This window comes from Condylura cristata, unplaced genomic scaffold (genome assembly GCF_000260355.1).
Source record: "Condylura cristata isolate star-nosed mole 26May11 unplaced genomic scaffold, ConCri1.0 scaffold00014, whole genome shotgun sequence".
Taxonomy (NCBI): domain Eukaryota; kingdom Metazoa; phylum Chordata; class Mammalia; order Eulipotyphla; family Talpidae; genus Condylura; species Condylura cristata.
Window position 1 is genome coordinate 39420424 of NW_004567115.1, and position 25355 is coordinate 39445778.

Below are 25355 nucleotides of genomic sequence, written 5' to 3' on the forward strand. Positions count from 1 at the left end.
CCGTGGGGATTACAATTGAGATGAAAAAAAAAATGTGAAAAATGATGTAAAATTAAACTTTTTAATAAAAAAAAAAAACAGTGGGGGGAGGGAAGTGCACTGGACTATGGTGATCTGGTATTGGGAAGCGCATGGGGATTGCAACTGAGATGGAAAAAGGCACAAAATGATATAAAAATAAAATATTATGTTAAAATAAAAAAAAAGTAAAAGAAATAGTCCCTTTTAATATGGCAATGTGCCTGCTCTCCAGTTTTAATTAGTTTCAGCCCAAAGATTCTCACACTAGAATCTGGTAATGCTTAACATCCAATTCTGGCCAAGGGATGATTGGGGAAAGGGTTCTCTTCCAGAAACGAGGACCAAGTCAAAATTAAGGCACAAGCAAAATCATAACTTTTACTTAAATAATGAGGATTGCTTAAAAGCACAGCTCTGAGAAATTATATTAAGAAATCTATACAGTCTGGAAACACACGTAACTATTTTGCTTATACATTAAATGACAGATTATGTCCCTGATGACATATCTTTACCTGTCTTTTTCATCTTTATTGATACTCTGCTTGAGGTTTACACATTTTAGGTTTAATCTACCAAAGCATCCCACTTTCTTGCCTCCAGTAGTTAGCCAGAGATTAGGCACCTTGACCTGAGTCTGTAGCCCATCCAGACTATTTCTGTGGGGTTTATTTATGGACATTGAGAAAGAGCTGTGTCTATAGAAATCCATGTAGAAGTCTCGGGGAGTGGAATGGAGTTAATACAGGGGTTGAGTTAATAAAAGAAACCCGTAGGTGGATGAATAGATACATAGATTCCTGATGCTGGCGGAGGCCTTCTGGAGGCCTTGAGGAAGCTTTGAGGAAGCATGGACAGAACCAGCTCTGTCAAATAACAAGTTTCCTTCCTCCCTCTCACCTTCCTCCCTCCCCTCTTTTCCTCCCTCCCACTCTCCTTCCATTCTTCCTCTCTTCTGCTTTCCTTCCTTTCTTATTACTTATGCCATTTTGTATTCAATTTATTTTCGTTGCAACAAAGCAAGCCCTAACTAGTTCACCTATTCAGGATGCCAAAGTCAGCAGATCTACATTCCACATTGCCAGTGGTTGCAACATGTATCTGCATCAGAATAATATTTCCCTCCATCTGCATACATGGAGGACCATCAGCTACTTCCTGTAGTTATAGAAGTGGGTGCAGCTTAATGAATAGATTCTGAACAGGCTGCTTTGAGTTGTTGAGGCCCAACCTACTGGCGGAGTCATCAGTTGTCCACAAAGGGGCACATTTCGATCTCTTCAAAAGTGTAGGCCTTATTCAGTCAATAAATACTTACTAAATTTCAATTACATATCAAACCCTGCTAGGCACTAGCATACCCTTGAGGGCGTGATACCTGCCTCACAAAATTTATAGGGACTTAATGGTCAATTAAGTAAGTATTTATAAGCTATGAGTAGGGAAAAAGGGAAAAGGAATGAGGGGAATCACCTACTGCAGGCTATTTTTTGCTTAATGGAGGTTATTAGGGAAGCTTCGCTCCTAGGAAGTACTGTTTAATCTAGAACTGGATGACAACAAAGATTACTGAGAAGTGGAATGGGGGTGGGGGTGGGGGTGGGACAGAAGGGGAAGAATAATACAAGTAAAGGGAACACCATGTGCTAAGATCTGATGTTATGAGGTTATGGATATGGGGGTGAAGGGGAAAGAAGTTGGAGAAATAAAGGTAGGTCCTGATGTGCTTTGGAGTTTGATTCTGAAGTTGTCATCCATCCATCCACCCATCCCTCCTTCCATCCCTCCATTCATGCAGCCACTCATCAATCTATGCATCCATGCATGCATGCATCCATCCATCCATCATTCCATCCATCATCTGGCAGAATCTTGACTTCTATCAGTCCCAGGGGCTGGTCTCTAAGCACAGTAGTAGGGTTAGTGTAGGCAGGTTGGCCCAGGCCCCTGGAAGTTAGGACAGCTGTGACAAAGAGCCAACAGGTGCCAAAGTAGAATGCTGACACTTCGTATTAGGAAGGCCTGTTCCATGCTGGCCTTCCCCAGCAGGTGGACAGGGCACCGTGGTCCTCTGAGCAGAGGGGCAGGGGAGGCCCCGCTCAGGGAGCTGCCTTCCTCCAGACTGCCACTTTGGAGCGCCTAGTGAGTGGAGCAAGGAACTGCTGTGCCCACCACTCACCCAGGTCAAAGGGCAGAAAGTTAGAAATATTTTAGATAAGGGAGCTTGCCTGGTGCTGCAGTGAGCACAAGGGGCAAATTGAGGCAGAAAGGTGGCCAGGGGGCTTATTGCTGATTTTCTACCAGAGCACCAGTGGCTAAGTCTCATTTGCTGTATTTCCTGTCCCACCAAATTCCACCAGTTCAGGATAGCATTTGAGTTCCTGTGCTCTGGCTCCCATTGGCTGTCCAGTCAACTGTGGGCTAGACATAAACATCCAGGGGTGCTGAATGAAATTACAGATCTTGGGAAGTGGCCTGTAAGGAACAAGGGGTACTCAGGGTCTTTTTGCCTCTGGCCACCAGTCTCCCTAGCGAATGCCATGGCGGCTTTGCTTCCTCCCAGGCTTTGCTTCCTCCCAGGATTCATTACCCACACGTGACATTGCATGATTGCAAAAGGTGCTAGGTGAGCATAAGTGCAGGTGCACACCCCTGTCGCTGCAGGCATCTGGGCTGAGGACCAGAGAGCTCGGGGTGTGCACATACGTAAATATGGACTCCGGGGCCCAAAAGGGAGGGATAAAGGAAGGCTCTCCAGGGCTACGGGGCTCAGTTGCTGCCTACCTGCTTCCCTGCTGACTGGTCTGCCTGTGAGTCCAGTCCCCAGATTCAACATTAAAGGCTGTGAGAGATACCAACGGCAACGGTTCCAGAATTCCCCTGTTGTCTGCCCGAATCAATAATGATCACCCCAGCTTGGGGTGGTTGCACAACACAGACTGGCCAGATAAAGAGATACAATGTGAAACCAGAATAAAAGCGACCCCGTCGCTGGGATGTCAGGGCTTCTGGAAACATTCAATAAAATAGAGGCAAAATCAAGCCCAAATAATAATTTGCTAAAGCATCGGACCAGATAGTGAAACACTGAGGCTTAGAAGAATGTTCCATGAGACCATTATGAACAAAGTGGCAGTTGGACATTATTTTTCTACCCTATCAGGAAGGTTTAATGACTCAGTATGTCGGGTAACATTCCTGCCACAAGAGATTCCCAGACACTAGAGTGTGGTATATACTGCATCTGTGAGTTGACTGTTTCAGCCGAGGGACTGGATATTTATCATATATTGTTTTCAAAGTGTTTAAAATGCTCAAGTCACTTCTTAATAGCACCTGCTTTTCCTAGACTTCAATTCTGCTAAATGCCAGTTGAAATAAATTCTGCTATGCGTGGTGATAGGTCCAAGCAATCTGGATGAGGCAATCTGTGGGTCTTGACTGGAGGGTGAGCTAGTAGCTCTCAGGCAAGCACAGGTTTATCAACTGCATATACCTCACCACGAGCACCCCACCAAGTCACTGCCCAGCGGTTAGCAGGTCCTAAATGAAAAGTTACTGAAGGGATGACTGTGTTCAAAGCCCCGTGGTATTTCTGGAAATAATGCTCTTTCTAATAAGTACTAATGAGTTAACCTCTCTTGTAGAATGTGGTAAGAGGGTAGATTAAAGCCAATAATTAGTGCCTCTACACCTCAAAGATTTTAGATATTAAAGCTATTGGAAATGAGATTCTTTTCAATGTAAGTAAGTTGTTTCAAAGCTATTTCTTGAAATCTTTAAAGGCATAAAACCTATGTTTCCAACAAATACATATTGAGATGCTTATGGGTGAGAGTGGTGGTGTCTACCTTCACCTTCTAGAGGGGAAAGAAAACAGGGGAACATTGAAGAGATTAGTTGGAATTTTACTGAATGACTAGATAATAAAGCTATTTCTGAGATGAAGCTTGTTGGGTGAAAAACAGGTTTTTTGGAAGGGGGGTATAGAAAAGCCAGAATCAAGACTTCGACAGGAGTATTAAAATTTGAAGTAGATAGGAAGATTATAGTAAAAAATTAGAATTTGAAGACAGCATAAAACATATTTTATTACATATTGGAAGGAGGGGTAAAAGCTTTGCTATATTTGAAGAGTTTGTACCTGGATTTTTTTTTAAAGGTTTATTTATTTATGCATACAAGAACTGAAGTACAGGCCACAGGTGTGTGTTTGGGAGAGGGGTATGGTGAGAGGATTCAGCAGAGACAGAGTGGGGAGCAGAACAGGTGGATCTACTGAAATACACTGTTGAGGCAAGACAAGAAAGTTCTGTTGTGCCATGTGGGTCAGCTCGCTGGCTGGGGATTGAGCTCCTGCAATAGTGGCTTTCGAAAGCTTGATAGTGCCGACACTTTAACCCCTGTGCAACCAGGAGACCCTCCTATCTGGATTTGAAAACAGTAGGGCAAAGCTGAAAGTGGAATTTGGGGAACATAAATGTATCCATACAGAAGTTCAGATGTGACAAGATTACAAGGTTTCTCTCTTCCCCCTCTCTTTTAAAATGTGTTATATACTAGATGTAACTATGGTTACACAGAGCTAAACACATTAGCATCTTGGCATGCAAGATTTTCAGTCTTTCAATGAGGATGGCATAAGCTTTTCCATGATTACCTGTAAAGTCACAAACACGGAATTTATACTGCAGCACAGCTGATATACCTGAAATAGGTCAGAAATTCAAGGCCATGTTTCACTTCCCTTGAACTGACCCCTTGACATGTGTGGCTTGTGCAATAGCAGAGGAGGAGTTTGCCACCCACCAGGTGAGCAAGATTTTTTAATAAAGAAAATTCCTACAATGATAACATTTTAAATCTGAAAGGGATCATAGAAAGCATGGGGCCATCGTTCACAAAGGATATTTGACCACCAAACATCAAAATCTAAAATTCCCAGAGTTCTTGTTAAGACCTGGAACCCATCTCAGACTGGAACTGGTGGGATTTGGGGATTGCCATTTTTTACAAACTTCCAGATGCTTTTCCTGTACTTGAATGTAGTAATAGTCTTGTCCAAACCCTTTCTTTTGTTTTATAGAAGAGGAAAACAGACATTGAGCGTACAAAGAGATACCCCTTTCCCCCAGGCAGATTACATTAATGGGAAGATTTCACCCATTAAAAAAGATAGTAAAAACTGGGCCCTGACTGGTGGTGCAATGAGTTAAAACACAGCACTATGAACCTATTGCAGCCGCTGCCACCCAAGTTCCCTCTCCCGCCAAGGAGCTCACCCACATGGCACAGCAGACCTCTCCTGACCTGCCTGATGCTCCCCTCAGCAGTGTATTTCAGTGCATTTGCCTGTTCTGCCCCCAACTCTGTCTCTGGTGAATCTTCTCTCCTCACATACACCTCTGGCCCATACCCCAGTTCTGTATGCATAAATAAATAAATATTATTATTTTTTAAAACTTGAGATTTGAAAGAAAATAGGAGGCACACCCTTTGTTTAAAGAGACGGATAAAGGTCAATAGAGGATTGCGATGAGTATGCTGTTCATGTGTGTAGTTACTGGTATATATGCCCCACCTAACCACAAATTAGTGTGGCTATCTGAAATTACTAACATGAGGACCTTAGCCTTCCACTTCTGAAGTTATTGGTTTTAGCTACTCTGTTTTCTTTTTCTAGGTTTCCAAGGTTGCTCTTTTGGGGATGATTTTAGAAATGTAATTATAACTCCAGTTTCAAACTACTGCACCATGTAATCAAACACAGATTAGCCATAGTGAAAAATAGACAGTTCTTCACTCTGCTGACGCTGACTTTACAGTGTGTGGCATGGCTTTATAGTGCGTGGCATGGCTTTATAGTGCGTGGCATGGCTTTATAGTGCGTGGCATGGCTTTATAGTGGTCGCTTTCCCCTAAAACTCAGAAGATTCATGCAGCTGTAGGAAGTGTAGACAACTGGGAGGTTTTGGAGCAGCCTCTCCGAAGCATTTTTTGAAGTCCAATACATCATTTACATATCTGGATCAGTTTCCAGAGTTTTTAATTTGGTGCCATGTATTGTTGCATGGAGAAAAGCTAGTTTAGAAAACAAAAATTGCCTAAATGAAAAATTACCCAGATGGTGCCCAGTTTTTCTGCTTGGTTGGAATACTCAACATACTATGTATTTAGATTTGTTATTTACATAGATTTATTTAGTGTCGTTCTTGAATCCAAAATGCAACCTTTATAGAGTAGAATCCACTTTAGAGTTGCTCCAGCAATATAATTCTGTGTGGGTCAAAGCTGATGTTCTTTCTCATGATCAGAGTTTTTGTTCTATAACAGGATATAGTCTTTTTTTTTTTTCTCTTGGAAGCAGTCTCCAGCCTCAGTCAAGTCTTCAGATGACTATAGTTCTAGCCAGTACTTAGTTGCAATCTCGTAAGAGCCGGAGCCAAAATCACCTGGGTAAATTCCTAAAAGGGTTTATCTTAGTACCAAACGAAATTCTTTGTGTAATGCAGCCCTGAAGTTGTCCTGGGTTTCCCCTACAGGTGTTGCAAAAGGGGATTGACATAAGTACTACCATATGGCATCGCCTTACCTTTTTCTTTCTTCCTGGATTTCAGGAATGTGCATAAGTACAATGAAAAACATGAATGGGTGAGTGGGTGAAAACATTTTTATTCTCGTCAACCTCCTACCTCACAGCACACCAGCTTCTGCATCCAGTTCTCCATCACAGGGCAGCAGCCAGCCTTCCCAATCGAATGGAAGTGTCACCTTTTGTGTGTGTTTGGACTAGCAACACAGTGAGGCAAGCGGCCGCCAAATTTCCTCTTTTTCTTTCTACATTATTCCCCAATTCTTGGCGCATCAAGATGGAAACCCTGGTCGGCTTGGTATAGATGTCATTTTAAAAGGCTCCACTAGCAACCCAAGAATATTTTTCCACAGGCAGGGGTCATGGGTGTCTCAGTGACAACCCCCTCCCCCCACCCAGACCGGAGCTGCCATTCCACCTGCGCGTCCCAGGAGCCTTCCGGCTTTGAAGCGGTTCCGAGCGCACAAATAACGGCCGCGGCGCTGGAGGTGCCGCGGGCTGGCGCTCGCCTCCGGCGCCCGCCCCCGCTCGCAGTGGTTTCTCCTGCAGCTCCCCTGGGCTCGGCGGCCAGTAGTGCAGCCCGCCGCCGCTGCGCCCCTCTCCTCTGGGCGGCCCCCGCGCGCAGGCTGCGCTCGCTCCTCGGGAAGGTGAGGCGGCGCCGGCGGCTGCAGCAAGAGGACGGCATCTCCTTCGAGTACCACCGCTACCCCGAGCTGCGCGAGGCGCTGGTGTCCGTGTGGCTGCAGTGCACCGCCATCAGCAGGATCTACACGGTGGGGCGCAGCTTCGAGGGCCGCGAGCTCCTGGTCATCGAGCTGTCCGACAACCCCGGCGTCCACGAGCCTGGTAAGCGCGCTGCACCCCGCCTTCCCGGGGGCGCCCTACGCGGCCGCGGGCGCCCGGCAGGAGCGCCGGGGAGGCGGGCAAGTGGGCCCCGGGGTGCGTTTGGAAAAGGGCGTCTGGGGTGAGAAGTGGGCAGTGGAGGGAGGGATGGAGACGGGCGAGAACCAGACCTGGGGCGTCGTGGTGGCGCGTCCCCGGGTCTGCGGCCGCTCCGCCCCCGCCCAGCTCCCCTCCCAGTCTTACACCGCCCTTGGGTGGCACGGGCCAGAGAGGCTGGAGGGGTCAGGGGAGCCCCCTGCTAGCCACTCGCGCACGCGGAACCCGCGTTCTCTCTGACTTTGCTGTAGCAGAGACCAAGGGGATCAGCGAGAGTCGGGGGAGGGCGGTCTTCCTGGCAGGCTGGATGGAAGCCTAAGGTGCACACAGGGATTTAGAGCAGACCGACGAGGAAGCGTCATTGATCATTTATTTGCTCCCTGATTTCCAGAGGGCCGGCTTGTGGGGTCCCGCAGGCTCTGCGTGCGCATTTCTAGCTCAGTGTGTGCGTGTTAGGTGCTCGCGCGCTGTGAGTGCCGAGGGCGCATTAAGCAAATTGGCTGCACTGGGTGGGGGGTGTGCAGACACGCCCCGAGGGTGGCAGAGTGGCCTCTGGCATTCCAGTTGTGGAGCTGCAAAGAGGCCTCTCTAAGGAAAAAGGAATATCCCGTTTTCTCTCCTTTGGCCCCTTGAGATGAGTGGTCCGAGGCCAGGCTTTCATTCCTGCTCCTGGTACCTTATAGCCATCTGTGCATCTTCCTCCTGAGGATGCAAAGGAGCTTTCTGCCCAGTGGGTACCTGTGTTATTAATGTAGAAGTATTTAAAACAAAATGTTCTTGGGAATTTTTATTTTTTTTTATTTTTTAAAGATTTTATTTATTCATACAGAACTGGGGTACAGACCAGAGATGTGGAGGGTGAGAGGGTTCACCAGAGACAGAGTGGGGAGCAGAACAGGCAGATCAACGAAATACACTGCTGAGGGGAGCAGCGGGCGGGTAAGGAGCTAAAGCCACTTCCACATGAGTTCGATCCCAGCCTGCCCCGGAGGTGACCACATGGCGGGTCAGGAGAGGTCTGCCGCGCCATGTGGTCACCTCCGGGGCAGGCTGGGATTGAACTCATGTGGAAGTGGCTTTAGCTTCTTAGTGCTGCGCTTTAACCCGCTGCGCCACCAGGGAGGGCCCGGGAATTTTTATTTTTTAAAAACATTTTTCCCGTTTTTTTGGAAACCATGAGTCGCAAGCTGTGTTTTTGGAGAGCAGGGTTTGGTTAAAGTATCATCTTCTAATAATACCAGTAAGGAATGACTGATTTATGTATATATTTTTTTGACAAAGAAAGCAAGAAAACAGGCTAAAAGTTCTCAGTGCAGGTAGTTCCAGAATAGGTTTATAATGATCTTTATAAGTCAAATTGAAAAAGTATTAAATTGGGTGACCCATTGAGACACTTTGATCTTCAAATGTATATTGTTGTGGGTTGATTAATAATTAAGTCTTCAAACAGGAAACATTTCTTACTTTCAGATATATAAGTAAAAAGTTTTGTATACATCTTCTGTCAAAAATCCTAAAATCAGATCCTAGAAAGCATCTTATATCACCTGGCTTAGCAGGATTCAGTAAGTTAAATGTGAAGAATAGTTTCATACTGTTACACAGAGATAAAGAAAAATTTAAATGTGATGACTCATTTTCAGTTGTTTCCAAAAACCATTCTTGATATGCTAGAAACAGAGTAGAGCTGATCTAAATATTTGTGATTCTCTTAATCCCTACTTAATTAGAACATCTGGTTAGTAAACTCTTTATAGAATATTCTTCAGTGTTTGTTATTTTAAGAGTTTATGTGAAAGCTAATGTTAACTTTTTGTTGCCTTGTTTCAAGTTTAAAATTCTAAATAATATTCTTAGAATACAATATGCTCTTGAAAATAAAAACAGTAATGGTTTTGCTTGAATATCTAGAATGCATAGCCCAGCAGCCCTTATATCTCTCTTTTAGATTGCAAGCTGTTTGAGGGAAGCTGTGTTCCTAGCTCCGGCAGATATCTGGCACACAGCCTGCTCTCCCTAGACACATTATCGAAAAAATGAGTCTGCAACGAGCTGAAGAGCATGGTGTTTTGCACTACAATGTATTATTCCTCATAAACACAAAATACACAAATTTAATTCATTTTATAAAGACCAACTCAGAAATGTGTGCTTTATAAACCCTTGTTAAATGAAGGGAACTTTAAACTCATGGTATTAATAGAATATAAAACATCTATCTTTGTTTTTTTTTTAAATCTTAGTTTTTTTTTTTTAAAGATTTATTTATTCATACAGAACTGGGGTACAGGCCAGAGGCTCAGAGGCAGCGAGAGGCTTCACCAGAGACAGAGTGGGGAACAGAACAGGCAGATTGACGAAGTACACTGCTGAGGGGAGCAGCGGGTGGGTCAGGAGAGGTCTGCGGGGCCATGTGGTCACCTCCCGGGCAGGTGGGAATCGAAATCATGCAGAAGTGGCTTTAGCTTCTCAGTACTGTGCTTTAACCTGCTGCGCCACCGGGGAGGGCCAAATCTTAGTATTTTAAAAGGTAGAAATAAATTATAAATCAACGCTAAAAAATTCCTGGGTAATTATGTTTTCCACTACCTTTTGTAAGGTGATAAGTAGGTTAGAAATCTTCAGGGAGCTACTGTTAGAAGAAAACATACTTCAATAGAGTAAACTTTGAAGATCTCATTGACTGTATTCAGTGATTCATGAATTGGGCAGCCTCCAATCCAGCAGAGAGAAAGTTCTGAGGAACTGGGTGAAGGAAACTGGGAGACAGAAATTCTTTGAGTCAAAAAGTGAGTTGGTTATTGCAAGGTCTTTTCCTTTAAGGGAAGGCAGGGGTCTACCAAGCAGGTAACCTGACTTGAGCTCATCAGGTGATTCCTGGTTGTCTGGTTTAATATTCCATTTCTTGGAGACCTGAAACTATAATTCTCACTTGGTGACGTGGGGCTAATGGTGTCCCTACTCTATTAAAGCCTAATCTCTCTCATTTTTAAAGATTTATTTATTTATGCTTACAGAAGTGGGGTACAGGCCAGAGGTGTGGTGAGTGAGAAGATTCACCTGAGACAGAGTGGGGGGCAGAACAGGAAGATCTACTGAAATACACTGCTGAGGGGAGCAGCCGGCCGAACAGGAGAGGTCTTTCATGCTATGTGGGTCAGCTCCCTGGCTGGGGTTTGATTGAACTTGTGCTGCAGTGGCTTCAGAGAGCTTAATAATGCTGTGCTTTTCCCGCTGCACCACCAGGGAGAGCCAAGCCTAGTCTCTTTTGTAACCTTAGTAAATGAAGAGAGGTCTGATCAGTATATACGTTTGATAGCACTTGTATGAATCAGTTTTGGAGAAAGGGTGTGTTCACCAGTCTTAAACGACCTTCTAATTCCTTTAGATAAAGTTATTTTGAGAAATGTCAAAGGATCATCCATACTTCATTCTAAGGCAGAAGTGGATGCATGGTGTGTTTTGAGAGCCCAGATGCACTACTGGGCAAGTGCTTGGGGGCTCTGCACGGAGGGGCTTTGACTTTTGGGGAACCAGAGAATCAGGAGTTAGAAAGACACATGAAGTTGCCGGAGGGCTGGAGAAGGAGATAAAGGACAGTGGATTTGGTTATTGAAGAAGTGATGATAGAAAGGCAGGAAATACAAGAATTATGGACATTCACCAACTCAGTGTAGTTCATAGAGCTATATATTTTAACAGAACACCTTACTTTTACCTTTTTTGGGGAGGGGACTCGAAATAAATTTCCTGATTAGGCTTTTGGGGAATATATTTCTTTTATATCAGCTTAACAAATTCACTTGTTTGCCCACTTTGATGAGTTACTTATATTCCTTTTATTTTGCAGCAAAAGGGAGGTGTCACACTTATTCATTTTCTTAATATAAATTCTTTTTCTGAACTTAAAGAAATGTAGCTGATGTTTGATGATAGAGTCATTACTCTACAAAAACAAAATCACATATACACATACAGCCTTTGCTTATGTTAAACCAGACAGTGAGAGGTTTACTTATTTAGATGAGCAGGTGGTGGACAGTCATTGTGATCATCCTTGTTTGGTACCACGCCATGGGCTGAACTTGGATTTATTGCCTGAAAATGACTCATTTGCTGAGATGATTAGGACTTGAATTCATCAAAAAGGAAAGAAAATTCCATTTTGAAATGATCAATAAGGACTATTTCTCTAAGGACACCCTAGAAATCAATGTGATTCTTGACTAGTTGTTTGCTGTGTGCCAGTTAATCATTTTGTATCACCTTGGAGACCTACTGGAGGAGGGTTGGGGGTATCAGTTACCTCAACAGACATGCAAGTGGTCTTGGCACCCATTCTTCACACACATCATAAATCTGGACCCCATATGTGGGACAGAACAAGGCTGGGCTAATTTGAATGAATCTCTGTGTTCAGACTGCACCCTTGGAAGGTTCTAGGTGCCTAGCTAGCTCTCCATTACACATGATACCAGCCAGGCTGGGTCAACTCCCCTAGTTTTCTTCCTGTTTGCTTATATTTTATGCTTTAAAATATATCTATATATAGAGACTCGTGTGCTCAAACTCAAACATATGGCCTCAGGGCACTGTGGGTGCATATCCATCATTGCTATACCTATAAAAGAAACCTTTATTAATGTGTGTCTAAGAGATGGAATTTGTATTCCCAGTCCACCCCTTCCAGAGTTAAACTTGAGCTAAGATTAGTTTGTTTAAAACTTGAATTCTTTTACATGTAGCTCAAAATTGCTTTTTGGGAGTAAATCTGATTTATAGCTAAAATGCTATCTTGGAAACATTCTTTAGGGCATAGATTTTTCTTTTTCAAAGGCTGAAATGATTATTTTGGACATATTCTCCTCCCCCTCCAATCTATTAGAATTTAGAGTGTATGAATGCCAGTATACATTTGCCAAATATTGTGATGGAACATTTAATGCTGGCAAAATTTCAACACGACTCAAAAAAAAAAAAAAAAAGGGAGGGGGAGGAATTTGGATTATTTTATTTTGTACCTCTTTTGTTCATGACAGATGAATATGTATTTATTAGTGGGAAAAAATTTACAACTCCTAATACTTTATAATTGGTGAAGATAGGTGAGATACATGTTTGATGTTTCACCTGTGGTCAAAATTATTTTTAGACCCAAGGGAGTCAATGCAGTTTTTGCCAGAAATTGGGTTGGTCTCCAATGTTATATCCTGTGCACAGACAAATAGGTAGCTTTTGATGGATAGCAGTTTGACAGGTGGCAAAGGAGTCCTACTCCAGCATCTCCGTTGCTGACGAAGCTTTGGAGGGAAATTCGCACCTTTGTAGTCATTTCCTTGGGAAATTATTTTTGACAAATACAGCAATAATCTCTCCAAGGGGTGACATATAACCCAGATTTCCCTAAAGTTTATTCAATGGCACATTAATTAGTTCAGCTGGATTTGACAAATATAAGGTAACCAAACAGGTTTACATATTGCACTTCATTAAATTTATGCTTCAAATACAACTTAGTTGTACAAAAAGCAGGGTTTTCTAATCTTTATCACAGAACCCCCTTTTTCTTGGAGGAGTTGGTCTTAAAACTAATGTTACCCTAGCTCAAGAAACCATTCATTGTCATACTAAGGATAATTTGGTAATTCTTGGAGGGACTCAAACAGGGAGTTCTTTGGGGATCGAGAGCTTATGTTTTCTTTCTTTCTTTCTCCATCCCTATGAATTGCCTTCAAAGTGATTTATGTAGAGTAAGCTCTTAAAGATATGCCATTGAATTGAGGATATGATTCTGGGGGAATGAGGCATAGGACAGATAAACATAACTGAAAGATTAAACTTACAAATGTGCTTCAGTTTTTTATTATTCGATAACTTCACACTTTTGTCTTGTATTTACCTCTTTTTCTTGTCTCTAAAGTAGGAATGCTTAAAACACTTGAGGCTCACAGACTCGCTGTGAGGCCAAAGTAGTATCGTGTATAAGAAAACTTGCTTGCACCGAATTATTGAGAAGATGGCTTACTTGTGGACATTTTCCTCCATTTCTAGTGGTTCTGGAAAAGGTACCCATTGGTTGTACCTTCCCTTAGAGAACATGCCCTGCCCCAAACTGACCTGTCACTCACTGGTGTCTCCCTGCAAGGTTAATGTTCCTGCAGGACTTTCACTTTCATTGCTTTTCTTGTTCACAAATGTTTATCTTCTGTCAATATTTAAAACACAGGGCATTCTGGCTTTTCTGCAGTTTGACATCTTATGAACTGTTTTGTTCAGTAGGAACAGTGAGGGTGTTCATTATTATTTGAGAATGTCTTTAAAGGTGATTTCTTCAGGTAGCTAAAAAGTTCTAGGGCGATTCCAACATTTACTTTGGCTAAGTAGCATACTCTTCTTGAGAATTTATAGGGAACCTGCTTAGGGCCTGATGTGTTCTTTTACAGACTCAATGTAAGGAAAAGATCTTTGAAACTTCTTCTTTTACCCCTCTCTGACTTTCTCATCCCCACTGGCCTCCTCTCTTCATGGATTCATTGTTCTCAGAAGTGCTATAATGTAACGGTTTACAGTATATACTTTGATGCCAAGACCAGAGCTCAAACCATCTCTTCCTATTTTAACTAAAACAGGGCAAGTGATTTAGCTTCTCTCTGAGCCTCCAATTCATCACCTATGAAATAAGAACTATGCTATGATTACATGAGGTAGTAAACATGAGATTTAATTCACTGTGTCAACAACTGTTAGGATTGCTACTATGGCATTTTCCATTGTTGATCTGAGTGTTCTCCCAGTAGACTATAAGCTTCTTGGAGTCAGGGCTTGTAGTTTGTTCATTTGTTTATTCCAAATGTCACTTTGTAGAGGGCACTCAGTGTTTGTAGAATAAATGGAATTTCCTTAATGGGCAAAGATGTACATTGCGAATCAAAGTTGTATTGAAGGTCAATGTTGCTTTGATGCATGTTAGCCTGTGGGATAATGATCATGATGATGGTACCAGCCAGTGGGATTGGGTTCTTGAGTTTCTCACTCAAGAAGGAAATGACTCTCACCATGGAAGTTGACTTCAAAGCTGAAATTTATTGAGGTGATAGTTCAGCAGATGCTTTAGGAAGACCTCAAGGATGAGTGTCTCCCCAAGGGAAGCAGCCTCTCCCTTACACAGGCCACAAGGAGCCTAACACAAGATATGATGTCCTTCTACATGTGAGGGAAAAGGAAGGAGGCTTTGGAGCAGCTTTGCACAGTTGTGGTTGGAGAACATTCTCCTTCACAGATGGTGTGGTCAGGAAATGGAGGACAAGCCCTACCCAAGGTGGAGACCTTTAGTATTATAAAGAAGACAGAGTAAGGACAGGGATTATCTCAAGATGCACGCACCCCCAACTGGTTCCATCTGGTCTGTCCTTACATCATTTCTATTTCCTGGACTGACGGCTGAAAGGCTAAAGTCGAAGAAGTTACTAGAGACAAGAAGGTAAGTAATGACTTCTAGGTACTGGTGTTGGGGTCCTTGTCTCCAGGGCTACATGGAAGGGGGAGAGAAGCAGGCACAGACAAAGGCCCTTCCTCACTCCCCCTGAGAGAAACTCGTGGAGATCTCCTCTTCCATGACTTCTTCCTGCGGGTCAGGGGAGAAGGTCCTGCTTTCCCAGGGAAGAATGGGAGCAGTGGAGAAACTCACCAACTGCGTCTTTCAAGAGTTCTCGATGTTCTTACCATGTTTGTTGTCTGACTTCATTACTAGAGTGGAGAGAGACTCTTTCTCTGGAGGCATTTTAGAAAATCCAACTGCTGTTCAAGCATTAAATACAAGTGCTAAAGATCATCAGGAAGAATTTATGTAGTAAAATTTTGATCTTTTAAGAATCTGGATGGGCCCTTGATGTGGGGTACTAAGAGTTGCATGCTGTTTTGAACAGAGAAATACATCTCAGATTTTAATTTTCCTTTCCTCAAGAAATGGCTTTTCACTCTTGCACTTGAAGATGCTATAGAGGAGTTGTTTTTTTTTTTTTTTAAACTGAAGTCATGTTTCTTCCTCCCCCCCAAAGATTTATATATTTATGTATGCAGAACTGGGGTACAGGCTAGAGGTGCAGGGGCAGTGAGTAGATTCACCAGAGACAGAGTAGGGAGCAGAACAGGCAGATCAATGAAGTACACTGCTGAGGGAGCAGCGGGAGAGACAGGAGAGGTCTTCAGCACCATGTGGGTCGCCTTCCTGGCCGAAGAGTTTTATCTGAAAACTAGCTGATGGATCAGATGAGCTCACATTTGAAGCATGTTTAAATTTGCTCTTTCCTTTCCTTTTCACTAATTACTGGAAAGGCTGCCAGTTCTTTACTCTGAATGTTTCTCTTTCTTTAAAAATTCAGGCTATGGTGTTTTATAAACGACCCAGCAGCCAGCTCTTTCTAATAAAATGTAGACGGAGAGAAAAGCCTGTTGTGTTACCAGTAACTTTCATTATTTTCAGAAGATTTTTCCTACATGTTACCCTTCCTCATTAGTAATCTTTGAAGGATAAGGTGGCTCATGTAGAGTATCAGAGCGTCTAAGCTTTTAAAAAATGAATTAATTATGATAATAGTCCTTGGGCCAAGTTTCTTTCTTATTTTCCTTTGAAGGAGAATTTTTAATTTTATGAACAGCAGATGCAGCAGTGTAGACTTTGCCCAGTTTGGTGTCGAATTCTTTGCCTTCCCCTTCTCCAGCTTGGCTGTGAGAGCCACAGACTTCTGGATCCAGGATGGTGCCTCCTCAGTGATGACAAATCTCATTGTATCTGCCATTGTCATTGGTCCTGAGAGCGGCCACAGCTTCGCTAGACTCTTTTTGTCTTCTGAGTTAACTGGTGTGGATTTGGTGGAGGAACAAGACACCTCAGCCTGATCTTCCCCTCGATGATACAGTAGGCACTCCCCGTCTTCCCACATGGGGCTGGCAGGACTACAGCTTTGTGAGATCCAGGTCATGCAGCGTGGCCACCAGCTGAGCCTTCTTGTTCTCCCCCAAGCGGGTGACAATATTAACTTCTGCTCGGAGGACAAGTGGCTTCTTAGTGGGACATCTCCTGTGCCAGAGCTTCTCAGTCTGGGCCAAGAATCTCTGCTGTTTCTCTTGCTTAGGCTCTGGTCTGTATTTGTGAGCCAGCCTACGCAGTTGAGTAGCTGTTTGGGGTCCAGGTAGGTCTAGGTGAACTGGTTCATGGCAGGAAGCACTCTCAGTTGCTTGTAGAGAATCACCCTTGAGGAGGAAGTGGTGCCATTTATCTTAAAGTTGCAGGAAGAGTCTGGCTATTGATGAAAAGCAGATTAAAAGACAAATTTTAAATGTAGATTTTCATTTTTGAGTATCTTTTCATAATGATCATAGTTGATTCCCTATATGTATTAAAATAATCTCAGTGACTGTATTAAGAAAAGTTACACTATAAAAAGACAGGTAACTTGAATTTCATTTTAAAAAATATATAATTTATTTGTATGTATTTTATGTCATGTTCATTTTTGTATAATGTTTGCATTCTTTTCTCAGGTGTAGTCCCCAGAGAATGTCCACTGCCAATTCACCACTCTCCATAGATTCTTGTTCCTTCCACCCTCCTTTGATCCCTTTCTCACCTCCTCCCCTGCAGAATGTCACTGAATTATAGCTGTCTGTTTAGTTTTGTTTTTTTCCTAGATCCTCTCAATTCCTCCTGTAAGTGAAACCATCTGGTATTTTTTTTTTTCCTTCTGACTTGTTTCACTGAGCATGATCCCTTCTAGTTCCACCCATATTGCTGTGAATGGCATCAGTTTATCTCTTTTGATTGCTGAGTAATATTCCAATGTGTATATATACCACACCCCATGATCCAGTTTTCTATTTTTAGGCATTTGAGTTGATTCCACTTCTTCCCTATTATAAACAGTGCTACAATTTCATTTCTAAGGCTATTATTTTTAAATGTCTCTATGGAGCTGTGGAAGAAACAATTAGATCCTTACCACAGCACATTTTAGTTCAGTCTCTATTGCTTTCTTTCTTTCTTTCTTTTTTTTTTTTTTATCAAACAGTGACATCCTGCTACCAACTACTAAAAGACCCTGATTTCTTTTCTTTCTTGCTGGCACTCTCCACTTCATTTCTGACTAAAATCAGAGTTGTCAAAAGAGGCTACAAAAATATAGTTGGAAATTCAATTGCAAGTTAATAGTTCAAAGCATGTCTTGCCCTGGAATTTTCCTTCTCTCTAGAGGATAACTCTTGCTAATTTTCTTCATTTATTTGCCAGACATATTAAAACTATTAGAAGGTGTTGGTGACTTTTCACCATTTCTATATTAAAATTTATAAAATTTTGGGCACATAAATATTATTAAAATATGACTAAAATTATACATGAACAAGTTCCAACTTCTAATGAAAATCATAATTCAATTGAAGTTATAATGTCAGTGGTTACTTTTCAGTTGCCAAGTCGTAAAGTTATGTGTCTTCCCATTTCTTAAAGGGCACTTTCCTAACTCATCTATCCTTTCCTAATAAGTGAATACTGATTCTCAAAGACCAAGTTCATGTCCAAATCTTCTGTATTCACACCAGCCACCTCCTGGCAAATCATTAGGTTTACATTTAATATTAGTCTGTGTCTCTCTGTGCCTCGAGAACTCAGTCCTTGATGTGGGTGGGACCTTGTCTTCTGAAAGAATTTTGCCTTCCCAAATGCATGAGCTGCTGGAGACTTTGGAGCTGTTGAGCATTTGCAAAATAGCTGGTTGAGAAAAATTCCTCCATCGATGTGTCAATTCATGGTACAACAATTCCATAAGCTTTTCTCAAGTTAACTTTCTCTCCCTGAGAATGACCTCTGGGCTGAGTCCCACTTGGAAGAGTCTCTGCGAAAACCCAGCTTTGGTTAGTTCCACTGTTCAAGATAGCATCTGGGATTAATAGTTTCATGTTTTTATGTGTGAATTATGGGCAGATTTACTGTACCTCTCAAATCCATTTCAGCTCCTAATTTGCTCTCCAGTGGTGACTGTCGAATGGGTGGAGAAACTTCATTAAGACAGTGGATTCATTTTACTCATGGAAGTTATTCACATAACTAAGTTGGTGGGTTGTATGTTGAGGACAGCTCTAGGCCTTGCATAAGTAGCAAAAACCATTAACTATGTGATACTTATTTTTAATATTTTTGAGGCTGTTTCCCCCGTATTTCTAGACTTCTGGTCATACTTAATATAGGAGATTCAGGTTGCTGGGTAGGTAGGAGCTGAGGGCACCTCACACTGTTATGTCAAACATCTTCCCTTTTTCTTGGGCTCTTTAGTTCTTACAAACTGTATCTTTAAAAATTAAATGTAACATTCAGGAACAGTAAGTATCCTTTCCAATGAATATTAAAAATTCTTGTTGCTAGGCCCTCCCTGTTGGCACAGTGGGTTAAAGCACAGCACTATGAAGCTAGACTCAGCCATTTCACGAGTTCGATCCCTGGCCAGGGATGTGACCCACATGGCACAACAGACCTCTCTTGACCTGACTGCTATTCCCCATCAGCAGTGTATTTTGTCGATTTGCCTGTTCTGCTCCCCATTCTGTCTCTGGTGAATCCTTTCACTGTGCCTGCACCTCTGGCCTGTACCCCAGTTCTGTATGCATAAATAAATAAAAAATCTTAAAAAAAAGAGATGAAGTCTTTAAAAAATATTCTTGTTACCATTATTTTAACACTGAAACTGAATTTATTGATTGCTCTAGTTCTGACTCCTGTGTACATGGAGAAGGAATGAATGAGAATGTGTTTCTTAAATAAATGTTTAGAAAGATAAGATCGGTCATTTATTTCCCCCAAAACTCATAGAATCACGGTATTTACAGACTCTGTAAAGAAAGCAGTATAAGCAACATATTCACACCTCTTCCAACATTTCTAAGAATTGAGAAGGTTCTCATTTGCAGACCATACCACAATTCCCATGATCCTCTCAATTTCCAGACCAAGGTAATATGAATGCTTCATTATCCAAAAGTTCCTACTAAAAACTTGGCATGTAAATCACCCTGGCTGGATGAATTACCAAAAAAATTAGAGTCATTCATTCCTGAGCACTTGGGTATATCAGATATAAATGCCTTTAAACCAGTTCATGCTCAGAAATCAACTCTTAGCAGTATAGTGTAGTAAATGAGGTATCTTTCATTCCTGGATATTCCTGGATATTTAACAGGAACAGTCAAGTGACTGATATTTGACACTCTGAAACATGAAGAGATAGTCACAGAGGGAGCAACAAACAACAGTATTTCACCAAGTCCTTAAAGAGAAGGTTTGACCCATATTCTGGAAGGGTCATCAAGGGAGGGGTTTCAGGAGAAGAGAATTTGAGCACAATTTAAGGAAAGAATTGCATCTGGAAAGTAGAAAGACTTCATTCTATGCCAGTAGAAGATCATGCATGTTAATGATGCCCTCGTCTCGCTGTCCCCAATCGTGTGACATAGAAATAGGCAATAAATATTTTGACAGAGGATAATATTCCGGTAACATGAAATTTTCACCCAGTTAGCTGGAATATAGCTTGATGGCTGATGGCATAAGAGGAATTTTGGAGATAACAAATGTTGGGTGGGAGTGTCAGATTCTACTGCGCCCAACTGCTTTGTGGAGCAGATTACTTTGGGAGATAGTATGAAGTGCTTAATCTTGCTTGAGCATAAGCACTGGCCACACCAGGTTATCCAAGGAAGGACAGGTACATAGGTGAAATTACAATACAGGACCTCATTAACAAAGGTCAGGTTTGCTTGAAACCACTGTGCCCCCAGGCAGGGTTTTGGGGATGACAAGCAGCCAGCTTTCAGCTTCGGTATAGTTTTAGATTCCTGAATTGAGATTTCCAAATTGGAATCCCAGGAGAACATGAATATGGGGAGAAGGTCTTTGGGAGGGCGTCGTGGTTTTTTAGGCCAGTTTGAGGTTTGTGTAAATGGTACAGAAAGAGCCACAGGTTGTGTCGTTGGAGGTTATGGGTGGCAGATGTAAATTGGGTGCAGTTTCCTCTTGAAAATACTACTTGTGGGCTCTCCCTGGTGGTGCAACAGGTTAAAGCAACCCATTATGAAGCTCTTCCAAGCCACTGCAGCAAGAGTTCAGTCCCCCACCAGGGAGCTGAACCACATGGCGCGGCAGACCTCTCCTGACCCACCCGCTGCTCCCCTCAGCAGTGTACTTCGTCGATCTGCCTGTTCTGCTCCCCACTCTGTCTCTGGTGAATCCTCCCACCCACCACGCCTCTGGCCTGTACCCCAGTTCTGTACGCATAAATAAATAAATCTTTTAAAAAAAATACTACTTGTGGGTCCTCCCTGGTGGCACAATGGGTTAAAGCACAGTACCTTGGCTTACATGTTGAGTGTTTTTCCAAACCCGCAGTTTCTTAAACAACTTGACTTCTGCGTTAGTAGATGTTTATAAAACATTGTGATCATACTAGAATTATTTATAGTACATTGTATATCTAACATATAGTCTTAAAAAGAATAAATGTGCAGAAGAACTCTACCTGAAAGGAACCCAGTTAATTATTTGCTATATAGAAAATATTGTTGTAAGAATATAAGAATATCTATGAAATAGGTATTGGCAGAAATTTCCTGCTTTTTGAAAAGCTCTACCAATATGATCAGAGGACACATTTTGATGGTAATTTATAATTAGGATATGGGCAAACCAAAAAAAAAAAAAAAGCAAAAAGCAAAATCCTCAGACTGCTGTTTTGTGAGAGGGTGTGTTCTCAGAGAGGAAGTGGGCTCACAATGCAGTGGAAAGACTTGAGATAACTTCACAGTTAACTTGGGGTAAGATAACTTTCCCTTTGATTGTCATATTATTTCAGATGAAAGTATTTAGCCTGAATTATTCAGACAGTTGCTTTAATTCTACATTTAATTGGTGCATAGCCATAAATAACCTTTGTGCTAATGTCAGTAGAGTCCAGAGCCTCATCAGTTGTGAGGTAAGGAAGGAGGCCTGGGGGAGAGAGTTTTAGGGTCAAAGACAAATATTAGTTGTGGCTTGATAGGCCATTTTAGTAATGGCCATCTCTTTGCTAAGATAATGAAAAGTGATTTTGGAAGATTGTTTTCCAAGTTCTCTTTACATAAACAGGTTAGGATATGGAGAGTAGAATTCAGTTTCATATAATTTCTTGCTTTATTAAAAAAGTGATTTATGGGCCCTCCCTGGTGGCACAGTGGGAGAAGCACAGCACTGAGAAGCTAAAGCCACTTCAGCATGAGTTCTGTCCTCACCAGGGAGGTGATCCACATAGGGTGGCAGACCTCGCCTGACCCGCCCACTGCTCCCCTCAGCAGTGTACTTGGCTAATCGGCCTGTTGTGCTTCCTACTCTGTCTCTGGTGAATCCTCCCACTGTTTCTGCACCTCTGGCCTGTACCCCAGCTCTGTATGCATTAAAAAAAAAAACTTTAAAAAAATTAGTGAAAAAGTGATTTATTTATGCCTAAAAAAACTGGGGTTTAGGCCAGAGATGTGGGGGTGAAATGATTCACCAGACCCATTTGGGAGCAGAACAGACAAATGTACTGAAATACACTGCTGAGGTGAGCAGTGGGTGAGATGGGAGAGGTCTGCTGTGCCATGTGGGTCAGCTCCCTGCCCGGGGATCCATCTCCTGCTGCAATGGCTGTAGATAGCTAGCTTCACAGTGCTGAAACTTACCTTGCACCACCAGGATGACCCTATTTCTTACTTTTTATTAGCTATGTTTTGCCTTGGAAACTCAAGAGACAGCACAGCCTAATAGCTGGAATTATAAATGTGGTGGATTCTGTTTAGTTCAAGGGTATTTTACATGTGCCTTTACAAATAGAAAATTGTGCAGGACTCAGGCAAATTTTGTAAGCCTCAGAGAATGCTAAGGGAGCAATGGGAGACCCGTAGGTCCTGAAGTATTCTGGAAGTAGAATGATTAAAACAACTTGCAGTGAAAGATCTGTGACAGCTCCGTGTCACCTGTGCGGTCAAGATGACCGGGCTCATTTGATAAGAAGACACCTCCATTGCCTTAAGCCAATAAAAAGCCAGATAGACTTTTGTGCACCACTTATTCTAAGATCTGAAAAAAAACCAAGTGAACATTTTTTCTCTTCACAAAAGGCAGTACTTCAGTGATGTTAAATTTATTTTACGTGCTTTTCCCTCTTACCTTTAAAGGAGAGAAAGAATAGTGTGTGCCTATGTGTATGTAAGAGTTTCATATATAGCAGTTTTCATGGAAAACGACTCTTCTGACAGATGTGTTCCTTGTACAGTGGGGTTTTGGTTCCTGGGCTAAATATTACTTCCCACCCCTGAATTAGTCCCTGGAGTCGCTTTAGCTGGAACGAGGGATGTGTTGGGTTTGTGGCCTGTGGTCTCTGCTTTATCTCCTACCAACTGGCTTTGAGGTCGCTCTTTGAAAGTGAGCTGTGGAATGTAGGAAATATCAGAGAAGTGATGAGGGTTAAAATGGCTGAAAAGATGGACAGGCTGAACCATAACTTAAAAATAAAAGAAGAAAATGAGGCAAACTAAAAACAAAATACATCAAGGCCAGTGTTGTAAGTAGAAGATAAAGTGTAAAAGATGAAAGAGGCTAAGCAAAAAAATGTAAATGTTGTGAAAAGAATATAAATTTTCCTTTTTTTTGGACTCATATATTTAACACTAAGCATAAGCATAAGGATTAGCACATCTAATCCTCAACTTTTCATTGATTCTAGTATCCATCTTCATCTGCAAACAGATATATTAAACCTATTTAATAACACATGTTTGTAAGTGGCAAAATCAATACCAGAGTATATACACCGACATTGGTGTGTGTGTGTGTGTGTGTGCTTAACTCTATAGCGATGCTAAATAAATTGTTAAATAAACCAAATCAGTATACTATCGGTATGCCCATCAGATGCTTACTTGTATTTAACTTCTTCCAGACTGGCTTTCTCTTCTTGTCTCTCTTTTCTTCTGTATGAAGTCTCCTGTCTATTGTGAGATTTGGTGGGAGCACTTCTGTGTTTTCAGATACTCTCACTGCCTGCTTCCAAAGGAAGCATCCTGCCCACAGCTCTGTATTAATTCAAGGCTGAAAAGAACACGTGGAAGTTTTCCAAAACTTAACATTTTCTCTTAATATTCAGAACTACTAGTCTACAAGGGCAGTATATTCATCTAGAAAATCAAGGAAATGAGGAACTGAATATAATTAAAATAACTGAATATAATATTAAAAAATGGAAAGGCAAATGACTTTTTATAGCTAGATCTGATTTGGGGTGAATGAAAAGATCTAGGGTTCCTTTAGCCACAGAACCTGAGCAGCCCAGTTCAAAGGATTCAGGGTTTTAAGATGAGTGGCTTATTCCACCCGGAAATCCATTATTTTTTTCTGAAGTAGGTGTTGCCATGGTGACAGGATGGGCCTAGCAGCTGAATTCTAATTTCATTGGTTCAGTGTCTGCAGACTTGCTTGTTGAGTAGCATTAATAAGTTACCTCCTGCTGCTTTTTATTGAGGAGACCATCTGGCCTTAGCTGTATTTAAAGGTACAGGTTTGTTAGACAAAGAATCCCTGGTGACATAACCGAGGTGCCAAAAATAGGTCTTGGAGGCATTAGTTGTAATTAATCAGTGATGAACAGTTCCAATTGAAATCATGGCCTGTTATAACCAACAACTTGATAATTCTAGGCTCGGACTCTTGGAATTAAGGGGGTTTCCATTTTTTTTTAAAGATTTTATTTATTTATGCATATAGAAATGGGTACAGGCCAGAGGGGCAGGGTGATGAGAAGATTCACTAGAGACAGAGTGGGGAGCAGGACAGGTAGATTGACAAAGTACACTGCTGAGGGGAGCAGCGGGCAAGACAGGAGAGGTCTGCTGTGCCATGTGGGTCACCTCTTGGGCAGGGATTGAACTTGAACTGAAGCGGCCACAGCTTGGCTTATTTTCACAGTGCAGTGCTCCAACCCACTGCACCACCAGGGAGGGCCCAAGGGGCTTCCATTTTTAACCTGCTTATGTTACAAGCATTGAGTATATTTCTGTGTGTCTAAAGATGCATCCTGTGATAACTTTTTCTTTTCCATTATGTTTCGATAAGCCATGTAGTTAGAAATATATTGTAAAAATACTAATTATTGAGGATATTTAATATATTAGAGCATGCATAGTTGGTTTCTTTTTCTTTTGTAAACATAGGGTTTTTTTTCAAGTAAAGTTATGAAGTACCAAATGTACTTATATATAAATGATAACTATTCTTTTTTTTTAAAGATTTGTTTATTATTTATGCATATGAGAACTGGGGTACAGACCAGAGATGTGGTCTGTGAGAGATGTGGGGGTGAGAGATTTACCAGAGACAGAGTGGGGAGCGGATCAAGCATTGACTGAAATATGCTGCTGAGGGGAGCAGTGGGAGAGGTCTGCCTCTGCCTCACCATGTGGGTAACCTCCCCAGCGGCTGCTGATAGCTTCACAGTGCTGTGCTTTAACCCACTGTGCCACCAGGGAGGGCCAATAATTATACTTTCTAAAGAATATCTTCTGTGTATCTGTTAAGAGACACAGCCTGTTTCTAAAGCATTTCTAGCAGAGTAGGGAAAGTAAAATACAAGTGTATTTTATGACTATCAAGACAGACCATGGTATGCATCTTAACAGAAGTAAAGTTTGAGGTTAAAGAAATGGGGATGGGGCTCTCTGTTGGTGCAGGGGGTGAAGTCTCAGCACTATG

At 42.0% G+C, this 25355-nt stretch overlaps 1 protein-coding gene across 1 annotated transcript in view; it reads left to right on the forward strand.

The window, feature by feature from the left end:
- Nucleotides 1-6975: 6975 nt before the first annotated feature.
- CPE (carboxypeptidase E) overlaps nt 6976-25355 on the forward strand; it is an 84986-nt gene continuing 66606 nt past the window's right edge. The window contains exon 1 of the mRNA XM_004682505.2: nt 6976-7459. Within this exon, the coding sequence (XP_004682562.1) occupies nt 6976-7459 (484 nt within the window). The remainder of the gene's footprint in view (nt 7460-25355) is intronic.